This window comes from Sapajus apella, unplaced genomic scaffold (genome assembly GCF_009761245.1).
Source record: "Sapajus apella isolate SASKATOON/1434 unplaced genomic scaffold, GSC_monkey_1.0 scaffold47, whole genome shotgun sequence".
NCBI classification, from domain to species: Eukaryota; Metazoa; Chordata; class Mammalia; order Primates; family Cebidae; genus Sapajus; species Sapajus apella.
Window position 1 is genome coordinate 151967 of NW_022436987.1, and position 19287 is coordinate 171253.

At 39.8% G+C, this 19287-nt stretch overlaps 2 protein-coding genes across 2 annotated transcripts; both read right to left on the reverse strand.

Annotated features, from left to right (window-relative positions):
• Positions 1 to 1891: 1891 nt before the first annotated feature.
• Positions 1892 to 19052, reverse strand: LOC116525014 (olfactory receptor 51E2). Its single transcript, XM_032240520.1, has 2 exons — positions 18862 to 19052; positions 1892 to 3352 (listed from the first exon to the last, which is right to left on the reverse strand). The coding sequence occupies exon 2, from the start codon at positions 3300 to 3302 to the stop codon at positions 2340 to 2342; it is 963 nt and encodes a 320-aa protein (XP_032096411.1). The 5' UTR covers positions 3303 to 3352; positions 18862 to 19052; the 3' UTR covers positions 1892 to 2339.
• LOC116525015 (olfactory receptor 51F2-like) lies at positions 11990 to 13781 on the reverse strand. Its single transcript, XM_032240521.1, has 2 exons — positions 13773 to 13781; positions 11990 to 13298 (listed from the first exon to the last, which is right to left on the reverse strand). The coding sequence occupies exons 1-2, from the start codon at positions 13779 to 13781 to the stop codon at positions 12369 to 12371; spliced, it is 939 nt and encodes a 312-aa protein (XP_032096412.1). The 3' UTR covers positions 11990 to 12368.
• Positions 19053 to 19287: the final 235 nt, after the last annotated feature.

Here is a 19287-nt window from a genome sequence, read left to right on the forward strand (position 1 = left end):
GGTTCAAGTGATTCTCCTGCCTCAGCCCCCATAGTAGCTGGGATTACATGCACCCACGATCACACCTGGCTAATTTTTGTATTTTTGGTGGAGATGGAGTTTCATCCATATTGGCCAGGCTGCTCTCCATCTACTGACCTCAGGTGATGTGCCTACCTCAGCTTCCCAAAGTGCTGGAATTACAGGCATGAGCCACCATGCTCGGCCTGGGCTACTTTTAAAAGTTAAAAATCTTAGGACAGAGGGAAGGGGAGGGGAGATGGTAAGAGTATATAAAAACAAAGTGGATCATGCTGGGAAACAGTATGGGATTAGCTGTTCACAGAAGAGAGAGAAAGAAATCCACTATTCATTTAATTGTCAACATGGCTATGTTCTTAGGCATATGGAAGTAGGCTGGAGGATATAAATTGAGGTAAAGGAATGGACAGGAAGGTAGGAGAGGACAGATTGTGTGGAGAGACATAACAGAGTCTAACATTGTAAAATGAGGCACCTGACCTCATTATTTGAGAGTGGGGCCCAACACCTGAATCTCCACTTTTACAGAGCATGGGTACACTTTCATTTCTTCAGAGAAATCACCCATTTCTTCCATTGTGTTTCCTCCCATTAGTCCTGGCCTATTCACATTGATTAACTGCATGACTTTGGAAGCCACTTTACTGCCTCTGAACAATGAAGCATTGAATGCTCACATATCTATATGCTAGCAGAGCCCATCATCAGTAGATGTCAAGTACCTGTGTTTCCCTTCTCCTAAGAGAGCCTGCAGTATAGAGTCTCCCTCGTGGTTTGTCTACCCAAGTCCTGCACCCAAAACCTGTTTAGTGAAGCTACGGAGGGAACATATAGGCCCAACGATTGTATTGAGATTTCAGCTGCTTACTGGATCTACTTTACAGTACAGTGGGAATATCCTACCTTGAAATAAGATGCATTCAGCATCCTTACGACTGTGTGAACGATTCTAGTCAGGATTCCTGCACTGGTGAGAAAGAAGACTAGGAAATCTCTCACATCTCCAATTCTGATTTATAGGATTCTATAAATGTAAAATCAGTAGGTATAACACTCAGCAAAATTTAAAATAAAATTTTATTTTATCTCATACTTAAGTTCAGACAATAGTATGTGGTGTACATTCAAAATTTTTGACAGGCACAGTGCACACTAAAAATGAAGACATGATCAAGGATCAGCTATACCACAACATTCTCCCTGAGTCTGGAAAGAAGCAAGCAATAAGACCAAGAAACATGGCTGTAAAACAGGGAGAGTATTCTAGATTTGTTGTCCACAACTAGGGCAGGGTTATTTCTCACCACAAGTACAGATCCATTGCTGTTAGTGTATGGCAGAGAGAAAACAGAGGATTTGTACAGCTGAGGAAATAAATGGCAGATGTTACACAGGAAGCAATATAATATGGTAGTTAAGTAACTGTAGTCAATTATCAAATTTAATTTTAAATCTTGGCACAGTGCCCACAAACTGTATGACTTTAGTCCCCTTGCTAATATAAACTTCATTTCTTTCAATTATAATAAAGGGACTCAAATGGTACCTACTCCATAAAATTAGGAAGAGCACATAAAACCCATAAAACACTTAAAATAGTGCCCAGAACATTGTAGGTGCACATGATATATTCATAGGCATTATTATTCAGGGCTTATATAAATTCCCAGATAATGCATAATAACAGTAGAGACTGTGACAAGCCCTGGCTTCCATAAATTGGTCAGCTTCATTTTCGCTGTTTCATTTGATATGATAGTACATTTTATGCTTTGAGACAGGGTCTTGCTCTGCTGCTCAGGCTGAAGTGTAGTGGTGTGATTGTGGCTCACTGTAACCTCAAACTCCTGGACTCAAGCGATTCTCCCACCTCAGCCTCCTGGGCAGTGGGGGTTACAGTTGCATGCCACCATGCCCAGCTATTATATTTCCTCTTTAAAAAGTTGTACATGACAGTTAACCAATACTTCCATAATAAAGAAAATTGAAAGTAGAGACAACACAAAATCATTAGTAATCTGAGCACATTTCCTCCAAGGCATATGCTATTTTTCAACTTGGCTTCAATCAAGTATCTTTATCGTTTTTCTTAACATTAAAATCATGTTTGGTTTTGTAGTTGTCTTTAAATCACATAATACTCCGTTAATATGTATTATTCCACATAATAGTCTTCTAAGTAGATGGATCATATTTTAGTTTATTATGCCAGCCAGAGAAAAGCACTGATGTGCTTGTGGGCAACTGGAACTAAGCTAGTGTTAGAAATAATTATGTTTGTGAAGCCATTGAAGATAAGGGGAAGTTAACGTTAAGGGTCACTTGCCTCCCACAGCCTGAAGGTCCTTGTCACAGCTGATCTTGAACATAGCCAGCACCCGAGTTCTGATATGTTTGGTTTTGGCACCATAGATGATGGGATTGACGACAGGAGGCAGCAGCAGGTAGATGTCACCCATGACAACACGCACAATGGGATGAAGGCTGTTTCCAAAGCGGTGTACCACTGAGAGGCCAATAAGTGGCACATAGAAGGCAAGTACCACACCAATGTGTGACACACATGTCCCAAAGGCCTTGGCCCGCTCTGACTTGGAAGGCAGTTGCAGCACTGTTCGTATTATCAGAAAGTATGATAAGGAGATGAACATTACATCCACACCCATGACCAGCAGAATGGCAGTAAGACCGTATACCACATTGGGCAATGTGTCTGCATAGGCCAACTTCATCACATCCTGGTGCACACAATAGGAGTGTGAGAGCACATTGGAGTGGCAGAAGGCCAGTCTCTTGATGAGCAGAGGCAATGGGAAAAAAAAGAGGGATCCGCGGACCACAGCCACGATGCCAATCTGGGCTGTTACTGTATTGTTGAACACGGCAGCATGGCGTAGTGGGTGGCAGATGGCCACATAACGGTCAAAAGCCATGGCCAGTAGGATGGTGGATTCAATGGCTGAGAGGGCATGAATAAAGAACATCTGGGTAAGGCAGGCCTCATAGCTAATCTCTCGAGAATCAAACCAGAAAAGGGCAAGTATCTTAGGCATGGTGGATGTGGATAAGGCCAGGTCAATGGCTGCCAGCATGCAGAGGAAGAGGTACATTGGAGTGTGCAGGCTGCGTTCCGTTTTTACGATGAAGACCACAATGCAATTTCCAAATACTGCCACGACATACATGGAAAGGAGGGGGAAGCCAAACCAGAAATGGGCTTTCTCTAGCCCTGGGATACCAATAAGCACAAAGGTGGCATGTGTAAAGTTGCAGGAACTCATAACTGGAACTGAGGAGAGGTGACTGGAGAGGGTGAGGTTGCACTGGCGGTCTGCAGGGACATAGAGCACAATCAGAAAACGCCCTGGAAACTTGAAAGTGACATCCTATCTCTTTTGTCTCCTCCCACCCCCACTTAGGGTCTTTCATAAGCCCTGAGGCCCTCTTCCAAAGCGGGGACTGTGACAGCTCAAATTCATTTATGCATCACTACTCTCAAGGTTTATTTAAAAATTTAAAAGGGAACGCTGAGAGAGCAATTCTTTTTCCAAAATGTAGCCTTCTCAAATTCCCTCAGGTACTTCCTACTGGTCGATATCTTTGGTGACCCTTTTCTTCTGATAGGTGTTAAGAGATACACTTTTGGAAGCTCCTTCCAGGTAAGGCTGCCTTTCTTATGTTACTTTCCGCACCTCCCTCCCTCCCTCCCTCCTTCCTTCCTTCCTTCCTTCCTTCCTTCCTTCCTTCCCTCCTTCCTTCCTTCTTTCCTTCCTTCCTTCTGGGAGAGGCATGATCACAGAGGAATCTTACTGTTTAGACTTGAAACATGAGTTGAAATTAGAGAGTCGAATATGGGTCTTCCAAGGTAGTGAGGATTGGAGATAACTTTGCAACTTTCAGGATCCCCAGTCCTCAATTCTAAGGTCAGCCAGAGGAATAAGATGCACAGCAATGGCATTGTTTTTTAAAGCTTAAAAGAATATAAATAAACAAAAACCAAGAAAAATAATGCCAAAAGTCAATCTCTTTAGGATTAAAGGAAACTCATCTGTGGTCATAAAATCAAAAGTAGTGGCTCCCTCCAATGACTTCTTCATAGATGAAGGTGCTGGCAGGACACTGGTGAGTACCTCCACACCCAAAAGCTTCCTACAAGGCCATTTTAATTGCATCCAAGGATAGTTTCAATTGAGTCCTTACTTTGGGAGAAGTATTATTAATTTTACAATAATATTTTTAGAGCCTTGTCTTTCCTGAAACTTGTGCCAGTAAGTCATTCATCTCCGGGGAGACATTTCTTTTTTAGAAGCCCAGTGTTGCTTTACCCCAACTCCCTACCCTCACCCACACACCTGGGCTCTGACTTCATGAAACTTCTTCTCTCCTAGGTTTCCTAGGTGACCTAATCTTTAGAGATAATTTTCTCTAAAAATCCAAAGCCTTGGCTGCAAGAAGCAGAGGCTCTAACTCTTGGAAATAAACTATGCAGGTGTCTTCATTGATTATCTGTTTCATTGAAACAGGTTAACCTGCTTATATTGCAACCCCCGTACCCTGAAATTCTTCACTCATCATCTGAGTTCTTACTGCAGCTGGGAGATGCCCTTCAACTTGGTCTTAATGGTGAGGGGTTAGCTACCAGTGGTCTTAAAGTACAATATGATAAAATTAGCACAAAGAGATTTGAATTGGATTCTCCCCATCTTGGACAAGCAAGGAAGGACAGATTCAGGGTTCAAAGGTTATAAAATCCATATTTTGGCCTCTATGTTCTCTTCTCCACCTTCAGAACTTGCGCAGACGAAATAGCTAAGCTCCTTGACAAATATTAAATCCCATATTTGGTTCCAAGTTGTTATCACAACATGAAAAGTCCTTTTCAGGAGCAGATGATTGCATCCTTTAGTGAGATACAAGATAGTTTGCATCTTGCATCTATTCATCCATTTCTGTATCCATCATAGCTTGGAGAAGGGGATGTAGAAATTCAAACAAATCATGCTGAAACGTATAGGACAGAACTAAGGAATCTGCCCTGAAGAGAGGCCAGATCACTAGACCACTGTGTCCCAGAGAAATGGGACCCAAGGTGAAGAAAAGAGCAGGCATGGGGGGAGAGCAAGGGGAGCACAGTGACGTATTTTTACTTCCTCAATGCCTTTTGCCCGTGCTACCATATGCAGTGCTGACAGATAACAAGAGCCTTTATTGGCCCCAGAGTTGGGCACTTTCTTAAGCCCTCTCTTTGCAGAGTATATTTTCTGCATTGTGCTGGTACCTGCACATCCTTACTAGAGTCTAGCACTTTGGGACATCACCTCATCTCCCAAAATACCTATTGCGAAAGACTTAACATCGCCCTCCCATGTTGCCTGGCATCCTGTCTAAAGTGGACTCCCTGCTACACCTGATTTCAGCTTCCCTTTGGGTCTGAATGTGGCTGTTGCATTTATTCTCACCTGCCTTTCCTGATTGTTAGCTAAGACTCTGGGACATTTCTTCCTAGCCTATAAAGCTGTGGATGGGACACAAGGGCTCCTCTCTACCCTGCCATGAAGCAGTATTTGAGGTCTTCAAGATCCCTTAGGATGGCAAGAGGTAAGTCTGCCTGACCCCAGATTAGGGTGCACTCACCTGAAAATGATACAGCCCTACTTAGAAAGAGCAGCTGTAGCTAGTTTTGCTTTCTGGTTCAGACCATTTTATAATGCTACTCAGAAAGCCCATGAGAATAGGCTATGAGAATGAACTGATGCCCCAGGGACTTGGCAGACAGAGGAAAAACATCTCCATGTCCCCTTGTGTGCCATTCCCACGGGCTTCCCACTGTTTCTGCCCAGAGAGAGCAACTTCAAAGCACCCACTGCCTCTTCCATCGCTCTCACACTCACATATACGGATCTCTCGACAATTCGCTCTCATTCCTTCAAGCTAACGCAAGCACACACTGTCAGCCACAGGGTTAAGTGTTTCTTCATGAGCCACTTTCTAGACACAACAGACAACATGTGTGACTAGGCATGGTCCTTGGGCTTTATAAGTTTGCATCCTCTCTAAAAATACAAAAGTATTGTCCCATAATTCAAAATAGGGGCATGCACTTCTCCATATCTTTCCCTATCCTTTCTTCTGGTTGACGAAACAGCCCTTAATGTAGAAAAGCCGTTCTTCATTGCTCCTGGATTACAGATAAAGCCCAGATGAGATGACAGCTTTTTGTGCTAGGTCATATAGTTAATTAGTGATAATATTGGTTGGAGGACCAGGTATTTGTTTATTGACTGACTCTGTTTATTCACATTAAACAACTGTTTGTCAAAGGGTTACAATGTTATAAGCAAAACAGATGAAAAAAATCACCCCAACTACCTTCTCCAGGATATTAAGGTATTCTCAGTACCCCAGGATGCTTGCTGGCTCTCTTCCAGTGACATGTCCCCTACGTCATACCCAGCAGGGGTACCCTCATACTTTATTAATATTTAACACTGACCTCTTCTGTCTGCCATGCTAAGTGTGCCTCACACATGAGTCTTACTTTGTCATTGTCACTGTAATCTCTGAACACAGAAACAGAATTACTTTCTTATCAATCAGCCATTAAGTGTTTACTGGTCACCTAGATATGACAATGGAGTTAATTGATTCATTCATTGTGTAATAAGCATATCCTCAATGCTAGTTTTGTGCAGGCACTGTGCTGAGTTTAGGGGTGAGACGAAGAAGACAAAGTCCTTGCCTTCAAGGTGCTCACGGACACCTGTGAAAACAATCCTGAAATGGTTTAGAAGTGCAGTGAATGCCACAGATTATTTTTTCTCACAGTTTTATTTTTTTATTTTGTCTTATTATACTTTAAGTTCTGAGATACATGTGCAGAGTGTGCAGGCTTGTTAACATAGGTATACATGTGCCATGGTGGTTTGCTGCATCCATCAACCTGTCATCTACATTAGGTATTTCTCCTAATGCTATTCTTCCCCTAGCTCCCAACCCCCAACAGGTCCCAGTGTGTGATGTTCTCCTTCCTGTGTCCATATGTTCTCATTGTTCAACTCCCACTTAAGAGTGAGAACATGCGGTGTTTGGTTTTCTGTTTTTGTGTTAGTTTGCTGAGAATGATGGTTTCCAGCTTCATCCATGTCCCTACAAAGGACATGAACTCATCCTTTTTTATGTGAATGCCATACATTTTTATGGGAACTTGAGAGGGGCATTTATTTAGTCATTGGGTGACTCCAAAAAGACGGTATCAGCAGACAGAAAATAATGAAGGAAACATAATTCTCTATAGCAGATATGGCTTGCCTGAAGCACGGAGTCAACCAAAAAGGAAAGAGAAACTGAAGAGGTGCACGGATGTTAACTGATGATAGGCTGTGAACTCAAGGACTTCATCCTGTAGGAATTGGGAGGTGAACAAATGGTTTTAAGCAGAGATATCATAGGTAGACATGTGTTTCAGATTGCTATTCTAGAAGAGGTTGGAAGGATGAATTTGAGGAGGTTGGGAGTGGATGTGCTTATGAATTTAGTCAGGTAATATAGAAACTTAAGATACACAACATTTTCTCATCCTTCATGTCCAATTATTCAACTGATCTTGTCTATTTTTCCCTCTAAAAATCTTTTGCCTGTTTCCTCTTATTTCCATCTTTACTACCACTACCATATTCAAGTAGCTACAACAGTGACCATGTGACGACTAGTGCTTTGGCTTTTAGGAAGGTCTACTCACTGTGAGCTTGTCCATCTTGGTCAGAGCATGACATTTGTTTGGCAACCCACCCAGTCTTGTTGTCCACATACCAATTTCCCATAGATGAATTATAAGCTGCCAGGATTGTTGGACAGGAGGACTGTCCACGGGTTAGCATCTGTGGGGCGAGGTGGGGGAAGAGAATCTGCAGGAGTTGTGTGAACATCTCAGTTTTCCTTGAGATTGACGTTCCTTTTTCTCCCTTCCATTTTTAGGACTCTGAGTACCTGTATCCTTTCCCTCAGCTCTATTTGCCCTTTTTGCTTCTCTGTTCTCTTCCTCCACACCGCATCTTCTCTAGTAGTCGTGTGTGGAAACAAATAAACAAAAATCTAGTCTGTAAACCTATATCATTTGAGCTTTTCCATCTTTCCACTTTGGACCTGCCTGCAGCTTCTCTGGATTTTAGTTTTTGGTTCATTGTGAGTTATAGATATGTAAAGATGATTTGTGGTGGTACAGATTAGGGACTAGAAGGGGAAAGAAATACATAGAAATAAACTGGCAGTTTATTCAAACTATAAATCACCTTTTTAAAGTGGCTTCCTAATTTTTACTCTTACCTACATTCATTCACTAGACAAGGCAAGTTTTATATTGGAAAGTGAAAGTAAGGCTTCAGAAGATTAGGATCAGGTTATACTAGGTCATATGAAAAAGAGTGAACGTTTTATACCAAAGGGCAGTGCTTGGCACAGTATTATCCAAAATGTGAAACTTCATGAAAATCTATTTGTAGATACAAAGAACTTTCTGGTATATGAGAACTTTGTTGTCTTCTTGTGTGCCATTCAAATCCTTATGCATCAAATACACTTAATTCATTAATTCAATCAAGAGTAAAGTTTACAATAGACAAGACACTATAGATAGAAATGTGGAAACAATAGTGAATAGATCTCGTCCCTGACCCTGAGAAGTGAGCTCAGAATTGTGGTGACAAGAGAGTTTGGAAGGAGTTGTCTTGAGAAAGAAGCACAAGGTGCTGCAGGAGCACCTGGAAAGGGCACCAGGCCCACCGGAGAGGTCAGGAAATGTCCCTGAAGGAGAACCCCTGCTATTCTTTTTTTTTTAATTGAATTTTAGGTTTTGGGGTACATGTGAAGAACACGCAGGATTGTTGCATAGGTACACACACAGCAGTGTGATTTTCTGCCTTCCTCCCCTTCACCTATATCTGGCATTTCACCCCATGCTATCTCTCCCCACCTCCCCACCCCCTCGTTCCTCCCCCATTTCCCCCCAACAGACCCCAGTGTGTAGTGCTCCCCTCCCTGTGTCCATGTGTTCTCATTGTTCAACAGCTGCCTATGAGTGAGAACATGCGGTGTTTGATTTTCTGCTCTTGTGTCAGTTTGCTGAGAATGTTGGTTTCCAGGTTCATCTATGTCCCTACCAAGGACATGAACTCATCATTTTTGATGGCTGCATAATATTCCATGGTGTATATATACCACATTTTCCCTGTCCAGTCTATCATCGATGGGCATTTAGGTTGGTTCCAGGTCTTTGCTATTGTAAACAGTGCTGCAATGAACATTTGTGTGCATGTGTCCTTATAGTAGAACGATTTATAATCCTTTGTATATAGCCCCTGCTATTCTAAGTCAGGAGAAGGGAGGGACTGAGATGCTCCAGGTGGAGGTAACAGCTGTATAAAGGCTTAAAAGGGACAGGGCATTCTGTCCTGGGACTCAGAACATGCAAATTGTTTGTTGTCTCTGCGGCATTGTACAAAGGGGAAGCAGTGAAGCTTGAGAGGTAAACAGTGCCAGATGACTAAGACATTTTACTATTTTTACTAAATAGTGGCAGTTTTAGGTCTGGGAGATAGTATGAATAAAACAAATTCTTTATCCTCAAAAACCTTATCTTGTGGTAGTGAAACCAGGAAATAAATGACATATATGTAATATGCTAAGGCATAAAAATGCTAAAAATTAAAAATAAGGTAGATAAAGATGAGAGTGAATCTAAGCAGGAATTGAGCTCCCTGTTGTAGTTGTTATTTTATAACATCAAGGACCCTGTAAAAGGGTGTACTTGAGCAGGGATCTGTATGAAGTGAGAGGGTAAGTCATGTGGGTTTCTGGGGGACAAACATTCCAGGTAGTGAGAACAGCAAGCATGAGCGCTGATATTGAAGCAAGCTTGATGAGTTTAGGAAAATATTTGGAAGTTAGTGTGGGTGACAAAGAGTGAATCACTGACAGAGTAGTAGAAGATGATATTGGGCTGATGGAGGGCAGATAGATCTTATAGATCTTTATATGCTTTTCAAGTGACTGTGATATTTTCCTGGGTAAAACAGGATGCCATTAGAATATATTGAACTTGATCTGCCCTGTGTATTAAACTAATCAGTCTAACTTCACTGTAGGGGAAAACAGACTGTAAAGCAAATGTGGATGAAGGAAGACCCACCAGAAGGCTGTTATAATAGTTCAGGTACAAGATGATGGCTTTCATCAGAGTGGTACAAATAGAGGTGGTATAAAGTGACTTGATTTTAGACATGAATGTCTGAGATATCTAGGAGAAAAGGTCATCAGGATTTACTAATAGGTTAGATGTGGCATCGGAGTGATGGGAAGGCATCAGGAATAACTCTAAGTGCTTTGCCTCAGCAAATTGGAAAGTAGAGTTACGGAGTTAGGGAAGACTGTGGGTGAGCATGCTTTTTTCTTGATGGGAATATTAGGATACATTAGACGTTGAGTCTAAGGTGATTATGAGACAATCAGGTAGTGCTGCTGATACACAGCACTGCTCGAGTGGGATGAGTCTGAACTACACATACTAATTTGGATTTTGTCAGCATAGAGATGGTATTCAAAGACAAGATATTGGATGCGATGACCAAAGGAGGGATTGCGACAAAGCAGTCTGAGAACAAAGTCCCAGGACATTTCAACATATGAAGATGAAGACTAAAAATAATTGAGACTGAAATGCTGTTGTCAAACAGGCTGAGGATTTGACATAATTCTTACAGTGCTGTAAGTACTTACTTATAGTACTGGCTCCTATTGCATAAGTAGTCAGTACTATAGCCAATACATTTCCTGTAGGAAATGATGAGGAAACCAGAAAAGAAATGGCCTATATGTAATATGTTGGGGAATAAAAATGCTAAGAATTAAAAATATGGCAGGTAAGGATGAGAGTGAATACAGGAAGAAATTGAGGGACAGGTGTTATTATTATTACAATTATCATAACATCAAGGGTCTTGTACTAAGGTGCAGTTGAGCAGAAATCTGCATAAAGTGAGGGGGTAAGCCTATAGAGATGAATGATTATTTCTACCTCCTTTCTTGACCTGATACCAACTATAGAGCCCATCTTAAATTAGTGGTATTACTGTGGCCTTAAAATATATGCTTTAAATAATTAATGGACATAACCAGGGTGGACCTAATTGTCTTTCTGGATTAAGCCATTACATGACCATTATGCCACAAATTAAAAAATTCATAAGTAAATGACCATAATTGATTTATAGTCATTTTCCATTTCTGATGGGGCAGAATGTTGAAGGAGGACTGAGAGAAATGCTGAAATATGCTTTAGTCAGGAAAGATCGCCAGGCAGAAATATATTTGTAAGATTTGAAGATTGGATTTGCGCTTTTTCTTCCTAATTTGACTGAAAATTTCTAGAGTTTAGAGTTGTGTTTCTTTAAATTATTATTTTTTGCTTCTTTATGTTTCCTAGTAAAAATTACATGTATTTATATTTATAAATATGATTTACATATATAAGCATATACTTTATAAATATGTTTATATATAAGTTCATATCATTTTTACAAATATAAATTATATACCTGTATATTATAGGTAGCAATATAGCATTAAAGTTAAGAGTGTGTGTGGGGGGGGGCCTTGGAGTCAGTCTGCATGAATGTGCTCTGCCATCAGTAACACCAGTTATTAGATGTTTAAGCAAGCTACTTAACATTTGATGCCTTAGTTTTCTTATTGACAATAAAAGTGACTCTCTTACAACATTTCAGATATAAAATGTGTTAGTACATATTAAAAACATTTAGATGCTCCTCTCTCTGTGTCCATGTGTTCTCATTATTCAACACCCGCCTATGAGTGAGAACATGCAGTGTTTGATTTTCTGTTCTTGTGTCAATTTGCTAAGAATGATGGTTTCCAGGTTCATCCATGTCCCTACAAAGGACACAAACTCCTTGAAGTGGAAAATATTTCTCACAAAGGAGTGACTTTTCATAATGTGTCATTCTAACTGCTGTGAAGTAGATGAGATAAGAATAGAAAGGTTATTGGCAGGGACAGAAGGCAACAACAGTTTGACCAAACAGTGGTGAGAAGAAGAAATTCTAGATCTAAGACTAATTTAGGCTTTCATCTCTTCCATTCCTTGTCTTCACCTTCTTATCTGTAAAATACTCAAGCTAGCTGATGTTCTAGATACATTCCAACTTTAATGTTAAATGAGTCTATGCTTAGCTTCAATGGGCACCAGATCTTTGGTTGTTTTCTATTTTTGACTGATAACATGACCTGAAGTTTACCAACTTGAGAGGTCCATCTAGTGCTAGAATTCTACAATTTTATGTTTCTTTGGAATGAAGAATTTTTATCACAGCCCTACGTATCTGTTTGGTTTTCACACTGTAGATGATGGGGTTTATCACAGGGGGGATCAGCAGGTAGGTGTTAGCAACCATAGTATGTACGTAGGCTGGGGCTTGTTTCCCAAACCTGTGGACAAAGGACAGGGTGATCAATGGAATGTAAAATACAGCAACAGCCACAATGTGGGAGACACATGTGCTGAAGGTTTTCTTCCTCTCTTCTGGGGAAGCAATGCTGAGGACAGTCCTAATGATCAAAATGTAAGAAAGGAGGATGAGAACGGAGTCTACACCAACAGTGGAGAACATGGCAGTCAACCCAACTGCACTGTTGATCCTGGTGTCTGTGCATGAGAGCCTCATCACATCAGGGTGGAAGCAGTAGGAGTGGTGGAGCACGTGGCTGTGGCAGTAGGACAGTCTTGTAAGAAGTGCTACCATTGTTGTCAGCATTAGGATTCCCCTGATGACACTTGCCACTCCAATTTGAACTATTCTGGAGTCAGTTAAAATTATGGCATACCTAAGGGGGTTAGAGATGGCCACAAAACGATCAAAAGCCATGGCCAACAGCACTGAGGATTCCATGACAGTGAAGAATTTAATAAAGAACATCTGGGACAAGCAGGCATTAAAGCTGATTTCCCTCACATTGAACCAGAATATACCCAGCATAGTGACCAGAGTGGATATAGACAGACCGAGGTCAGTGGTGGACAGCATGGAGAGGAAATAGTACATGGGTTCGTGCAGGCTGGGCTGAGTGATGATGGCGAAGAGGATCAGGCTGTTTCCTGAGAGGGCAGTTACATAGAGGAAGCAGAAGGGAATGGAGATCCAGGTGTGGAAGGCTTCCAGCCCAGGAACACCAGTGAGCAGGAAAATGATGGAAGTGGAGGTGATATTCTGTAAAATTGACATGCTGAATTAAAAGTACAGAACAAGATAAGAGCTTGAAACAAAAAAAGCTACGTTTGTTTGTGTATTGATCTAATTAAAATAATTTTATTGTACAGAAAACTAACCAAAGTGAGTATTTATATAATATGAAACTATAAATGGCTCATTGGCACTGATTAAAAAAATGTCAGATTTCAACTGCTGTAGTGGGTACTTTGCTTTGTTTCTGAATTTGCCTCAGTGCACAATCTTTCTTCTCTAGGGCCCTTTGCTGGCAGCTATGTTTATATCATGTGATCAGTCCTCTGACCATTCTAGTCATAGATAACTGAACTCAGAATAAATACTTTACCCCAAGTGTGCCAATCACATTTCATTCTTTCTGGAATGCTTAAGTTGTATTACAGAGGTAGCGGGTTATTTTTTCTGTATGGTTGGCACCGAGAAAAGTACACCAGGGCTATGAAACAGCAATATTACATTGGTCATAAGTGTGGAAAGCCGAGAAAGTTACAGACAATTTGGGAAGCCAGAAAATATGGAGAGAGAGATCATTATAATACAAAGTGACACATATGAAGTGACAAATAAATGGCTTCAGCATCTGACCATTAAAGAGACCCTTACAATGTGACACCTGGAGTCACATTTGGAAGAGATGGTGAGTTAGAACACAAACCACCTACCAGGCTTAGGAAGAGAGGAGGCTGTCCCCCACCCCCGATATAATGTGCTGCCATGTTTCAATACATTTCTTTCTTCAGTCTGCTTGAAGACTAGTTCTCCAGAACAGAATATCTCCATTTTGTTAAGACATGCTTCTTAGGAGATACCTAATTGAATGTTACTGTTTGTTTTGGAGGGAAAAATATAACTTCATTGCAAACATCACATTTCTTTTTTCATTGAGTAGAGAATTGCAGAAAGGTAGATGGGTATGGGTGAGTTTGAGACAGGGGTCTGGGGAATAACAGAGATTTGGGCTTTGGCTGCAGAGGGCTCAATCAATGAGAGATAGCCAGTTGCAGGGTAACTATTCTTCAGGGGAAAAGAAAGGGTGCTGAGTGGCTGACAGTTCATGTTGATAGAAGAGAGGATGGAGAGGAACCTCAATATTTCTAGACTCACACATTCACCCTGATAAAGTGCCACTTCAAGGATCACTGGAAGAAGTCTTAGTGGAAAAAAAAGGAGAGAGTGGGATTTAACTGAAATTATCAGAAAACTAGAGGAAAAACAAGAAACATTAGGTTACATGATTTGGCCAAATAATGAAACCATAGCTTTAGACTCTGAAATTTACAGTAATGAGAGTGTCCTCAGGGGAGTGATGAAAATATCTAAAATGTACAATCAAATCTCTTAAAAGAAATAAGAATCATAGTTAATGTATAGTATATTTCTAAAAAACGAGAAGAGAGAATCTTAAATGTTCTCACCACAAGAAACGATAAATATGTGAGGTAATGTATATGATGATCAGCCTGATTTAATTAATTATTCCACAATGCATACATGTATTACAACATCGCATGTTACCCCACAAATATATATCATATTATTTGTCAACTAGAAATAAGATAAAATAATTTAAAAAACCAAAACACACTAAAGAGGAATTAACAGAAGAGAACATTCAATATAGGTTTGTAGTATTTGGATAAGGCTTTGTAGAAAAAGCAGTACTTGAAAGATTTCTGTGTTTTATATAAGTTGAGGTGAAGAATTTCCAGGCTTTCAGAATGGCATGTGTAAAAGTGTTGAGCAAGACTGTGCTTGTAGCATTTCTTTTCTTGATCTTGCTTTACTCTCTCAGGGTAAACCGAGTATCTGCATCTTACACAGTGTTATGTCAGAAGCTAAAGGACGACACAAATACAACACCTCTTAGAGAGTTTCTAATCCAGTGAGGGAGAAAGAGCAGAACGATTGTTCAGTAACTTCAATATCTTGTATACAGTGATGAATAATAAAAATGGTTATGAAAGTACAGAGGGGTTCCATTTATGTCAATTAATCTGGTTTTCATGATTTTTAATTTCCATATAAAGCCTGAGTTGTAATTTTTGTCATTGTGTTGTAGGAAATTTTATGTAATTGCTTTAAACAATTAAATTGCTATTTGAATAATTTCTCTTTCATCCTAACTTCTTCATGGCTCCCCTTACCTCATTTCAACAATTTATTCACTGCGTATTTTCATTTTTCTTGGCAGTTTTTTTTTCTCCTTCTTGCCAAGAGATCATAAACAAAACAAAAGAAAACCATACTGTATATAGTTTGACCTGATCTGTATTGGGCCTAGCAAAAAAGAAATGATTTCTCTCCTTTCCATCATTCTACAACCATATCTTCCTGCATCCTTCCCACATCCATGCTGGGCTCAGAGACAGAGGGTTCCTTATTCCTTTTCATAACCAATAACTCTACTTAAGCTCCTGACCGTCAACCATAAACACTTAGTTCAGTTCAAATTGAACTGAACTAGATACGTATACAGGGAGCTGAGCTTGCTGTGTCAAAAGTCTAGGGACTCTTATTGAAAATAAAAAAATGACTAATTTAAAACATCTACTACATGCCAGGCATTTAATTAGGCACAGTGCATATCAGCAGTGTCAGAGACAAAGAGATACTGTAAATGCTGCTAGTTGTAGAGTGTATAAGGAAAGGATGTATCTAAAAGATAAGGCAGAAGAGATTATGTGGAGTGGCAGATTTGGAGTGTGTGCATACATGAATGTGTCTGCATGTGTCAAGAAGAACTAGTTTCAAGAATCTTAACAGAGTGTATGATTTATAACTGTGAAGTTTTGATGGGTAGATGTGAGTTTACAAGGACGAAAAACAGGAGAAGTGTGCTTTTGCTGTGTAATTTATGAGGATAGAGATGAATAAAAGAATAACATAAGCCAGTTTGCTGGATAACTAGAAGAGAAGGGGTATATCGAAGTGTTAAACGTGAGGGTAGGTGCTGTGGGAAATGAAGCTAGAGAAAGCATCAAAGGCCAAATCATGAAAATCTTGAATTCCATGGAAAGTGGAATGAACTTACGTTTTTGCAGAGCATCAAGAGCCAGACATTACTAAATATTTGATTCACCTTTTATTCACCACTGGAAGCAATGAGCTTTGCTTTTAATAAATAAATCATTCTTCATCTCTTCTCATTTAACACCAACAAAATTTCTTTCCCTCTTTAGTATCTTGTTTATTACCAATTGGTTACTTTTTCGCAGTCTGCAATGCTCAAGTTTTACTCTAACTCAACATAAAAGCTTCCCACAGTTTTATATAGGTATTTCCAAACCATTCATTTCAACTAGGATACATTGAATAATTTTCATAATTAGCCTTGTGCTTTGATAGTGAGGGATACAAGACATAAACCCTGTTTCTCAGTTTCCTGGTGTATCTTTTCTAAGGATAAAAATTCCTTTGGAAAACAATCCGCTTTTGTTTATTATTCCTTCACCTTCAGTAACAATCTGAATTCTTTCCCTAATGATTCTGAAAATCCTCCAAATGACGTCACCCATGATTTTCTACATGCCAAGTCCAAAAGTTTAACCTCAGATTTGTTTTTCTCTCCCTCATCTCAACTTTCAGCAATGTTTACCCCCTCCTCCTTGAAACTTTCTCCTTTATTAGCTTCGATAATGGTTATTTTGTGAGTTTTTTTCCTGTTTGTCAAACAATGGTTTTGTCCTCTGCCTTATAAATTGTAGGATTCTGGAGGGGTCTACTTTTCTCCCAAGAAATTCCTCTTCTTTTCTTGCTTTTCATATGCTCTCCTTGAGATAGCTTAGTTATTCTCATGGGTTTAAATATCACTTATATCCAGAAGACTAATAAATCTGCAATCTAATTATAGCATCTCCGGAGTTCTGTATTTTAAAAGGTAGCAGAATCTTTAATGCTGTGTCACGGTTTCTGGTTTTAAGCGTAAAGGTAGTAATGAGACATGAATATACAGTGAAGCAATCAAACCTGTAATTTAGAAAAATAATTGACAGCAGTTTGGAGAACAAAGCTCCTTGCTCCAAGTGATGAATAAAAGGTGAACAAAATACTGTGTCTACCACTGGGGGACATCTCCACCCATCATCCCTCAGTTACTTCAACCTCTATATGAGAAAAACAGAACTCATCCTCTCCTCCCTCCAAACCTGGCTCTCCCTCCTGTTTCATTTATCAGCAGATGACATAGAACTCTAGCAAAGCATTGAATTAAAATTACTACCCACCACACACACACACACACACACACACACACACACACACACACACGTGCACACGCACACCCTCCTCTTGCTCTCTCATCCCCTACATATGAAGATTAGTTTTTAATTGATTCTATTTCTGAAATATCAAAAATGAGAACCTCAGGAGGTCTATATAAGAAGGCCAAGCAGTTGTCACTAGTGGACACTTGAAGCTGTTATTTCATTGTGCTTTTCTTACATTGAAAAAACCTTAACTGTTTACATAGAAGACTAGAGAAGCACTAATGGATAGTCTTAGAAGGAGGCAGTAAATTTTCCCCAAGCTTCTCTTTTGTGCTGCCTTCGCTCTCAAATCTTTCCAATCCATCCTCTCTTATCCATATATTCCTTCGTTTTTTCTCTTGTGAAATAAGCTATATTCTCAGCTAATTTTCCTGTCCACTCAGATTACAATGATGCTCTTCTTTCATTGCACTAATATAAGCTACAGCCTGTGGCTGTCTTAATCTGCTGAACTAGACCTTATAGTGTCATCAGTATTCTCCATGCTATTGCCAATGGTATGGCTATTGTGTATGACTGACCCGGATTCAGATTCTTGCTCAAACACTAACTAGTTTTGAGGCCATATACAACATTAATAAAAATATTATTCATAGAAATAGTTACTATTTGTTGGACCCTTGTTCTTTGAACATTATTGTCCTCAGTGCTTTATAGGCATTATTTTAATTCCTACTATAGCATCACGTGACAAGTATTATTAGATTCACCTTAAATTCTTTTTTCTGGTAAACACACTGAGAATCTGAGGTTCTGAAACATTTGAAATCACACACAGAACTAGTGAAAGTCAGAGCTGAGTTTTTAACCCAGGTCTTTTTAATTCCAAATCTCGCGCCTCAAAAACAATTGTTTTACTGAAATCTACAAGTAATACAAACTTTCTGTGACCCAGTTTCCTCATCTATAAAGCAGGATATGCACCGTGTCTAATACCAGTAGCTTGCATGAAACGTGTTCAAAATTGGTAATTTTTCATTTTTAGTAAGAATTGTTGGGCATACAAATGAGATTTCCTGACTGTGATAAATATATTAGCACACCGATTAAACCGTTTGGCTAACAACAAGTTATCCAACCTTTATCTGGCAGAACAAAATACTCATTCTCTACATATTTCCTGGGAATAAATAATTCTGCAAATTCTACCATCATCCTCAGCCCACCATCCCAATATCTAATCGAATTCTGCACACTGGGAGAAAATTATTCCCTGTGGGTGAGAAAGTCCAATTTATCTAGAGTCAAGCATTTTCACAGAACAAAACAGTTTTACTTACAGAGCCCATACAGTAGATCGACCTGTCCCTTTCAGGCTGACTCAGAAGACTAAGGAGGCTTTAGATTCCAGGGGAGGGCCGAGCTTACAAATATGAGACTTATTCCAGCCTGACTGGAAACAGGCACAGAGCTGAGAGGTCATTTCCTAGTGGTGGTGGTAACTCACTGTGTCTCCAGGGTGCGGAGATTCCCAGAAGACTTCTTTTGCCTCATACAGTCCTTTTATATCTGTTCCATTATGCAATGACTTATTGTGGCTATGTGCTTTATGGGCTGATGTAACTTTTTGTTCATGTGTTATTTTACTCAAAAGCTTTTTTATGTAACAGCTTTATTGCTATATAATTCACATACTACAAAATTCACCCATTTATAGTGTATGATTCAATTGTTTTTAGTAAAGTCACAGAACTGTGCAGAAACCA

Excerpts from the sequence above, each read along its gene's own strand:
- LOC116525014 (XM_032240520.1), bottom strand. The coding sequence starts at position 3,302 with ATGAGTTCCTGCAACTTTACACATGCCACCTTTGTGCTTATTGGTATC.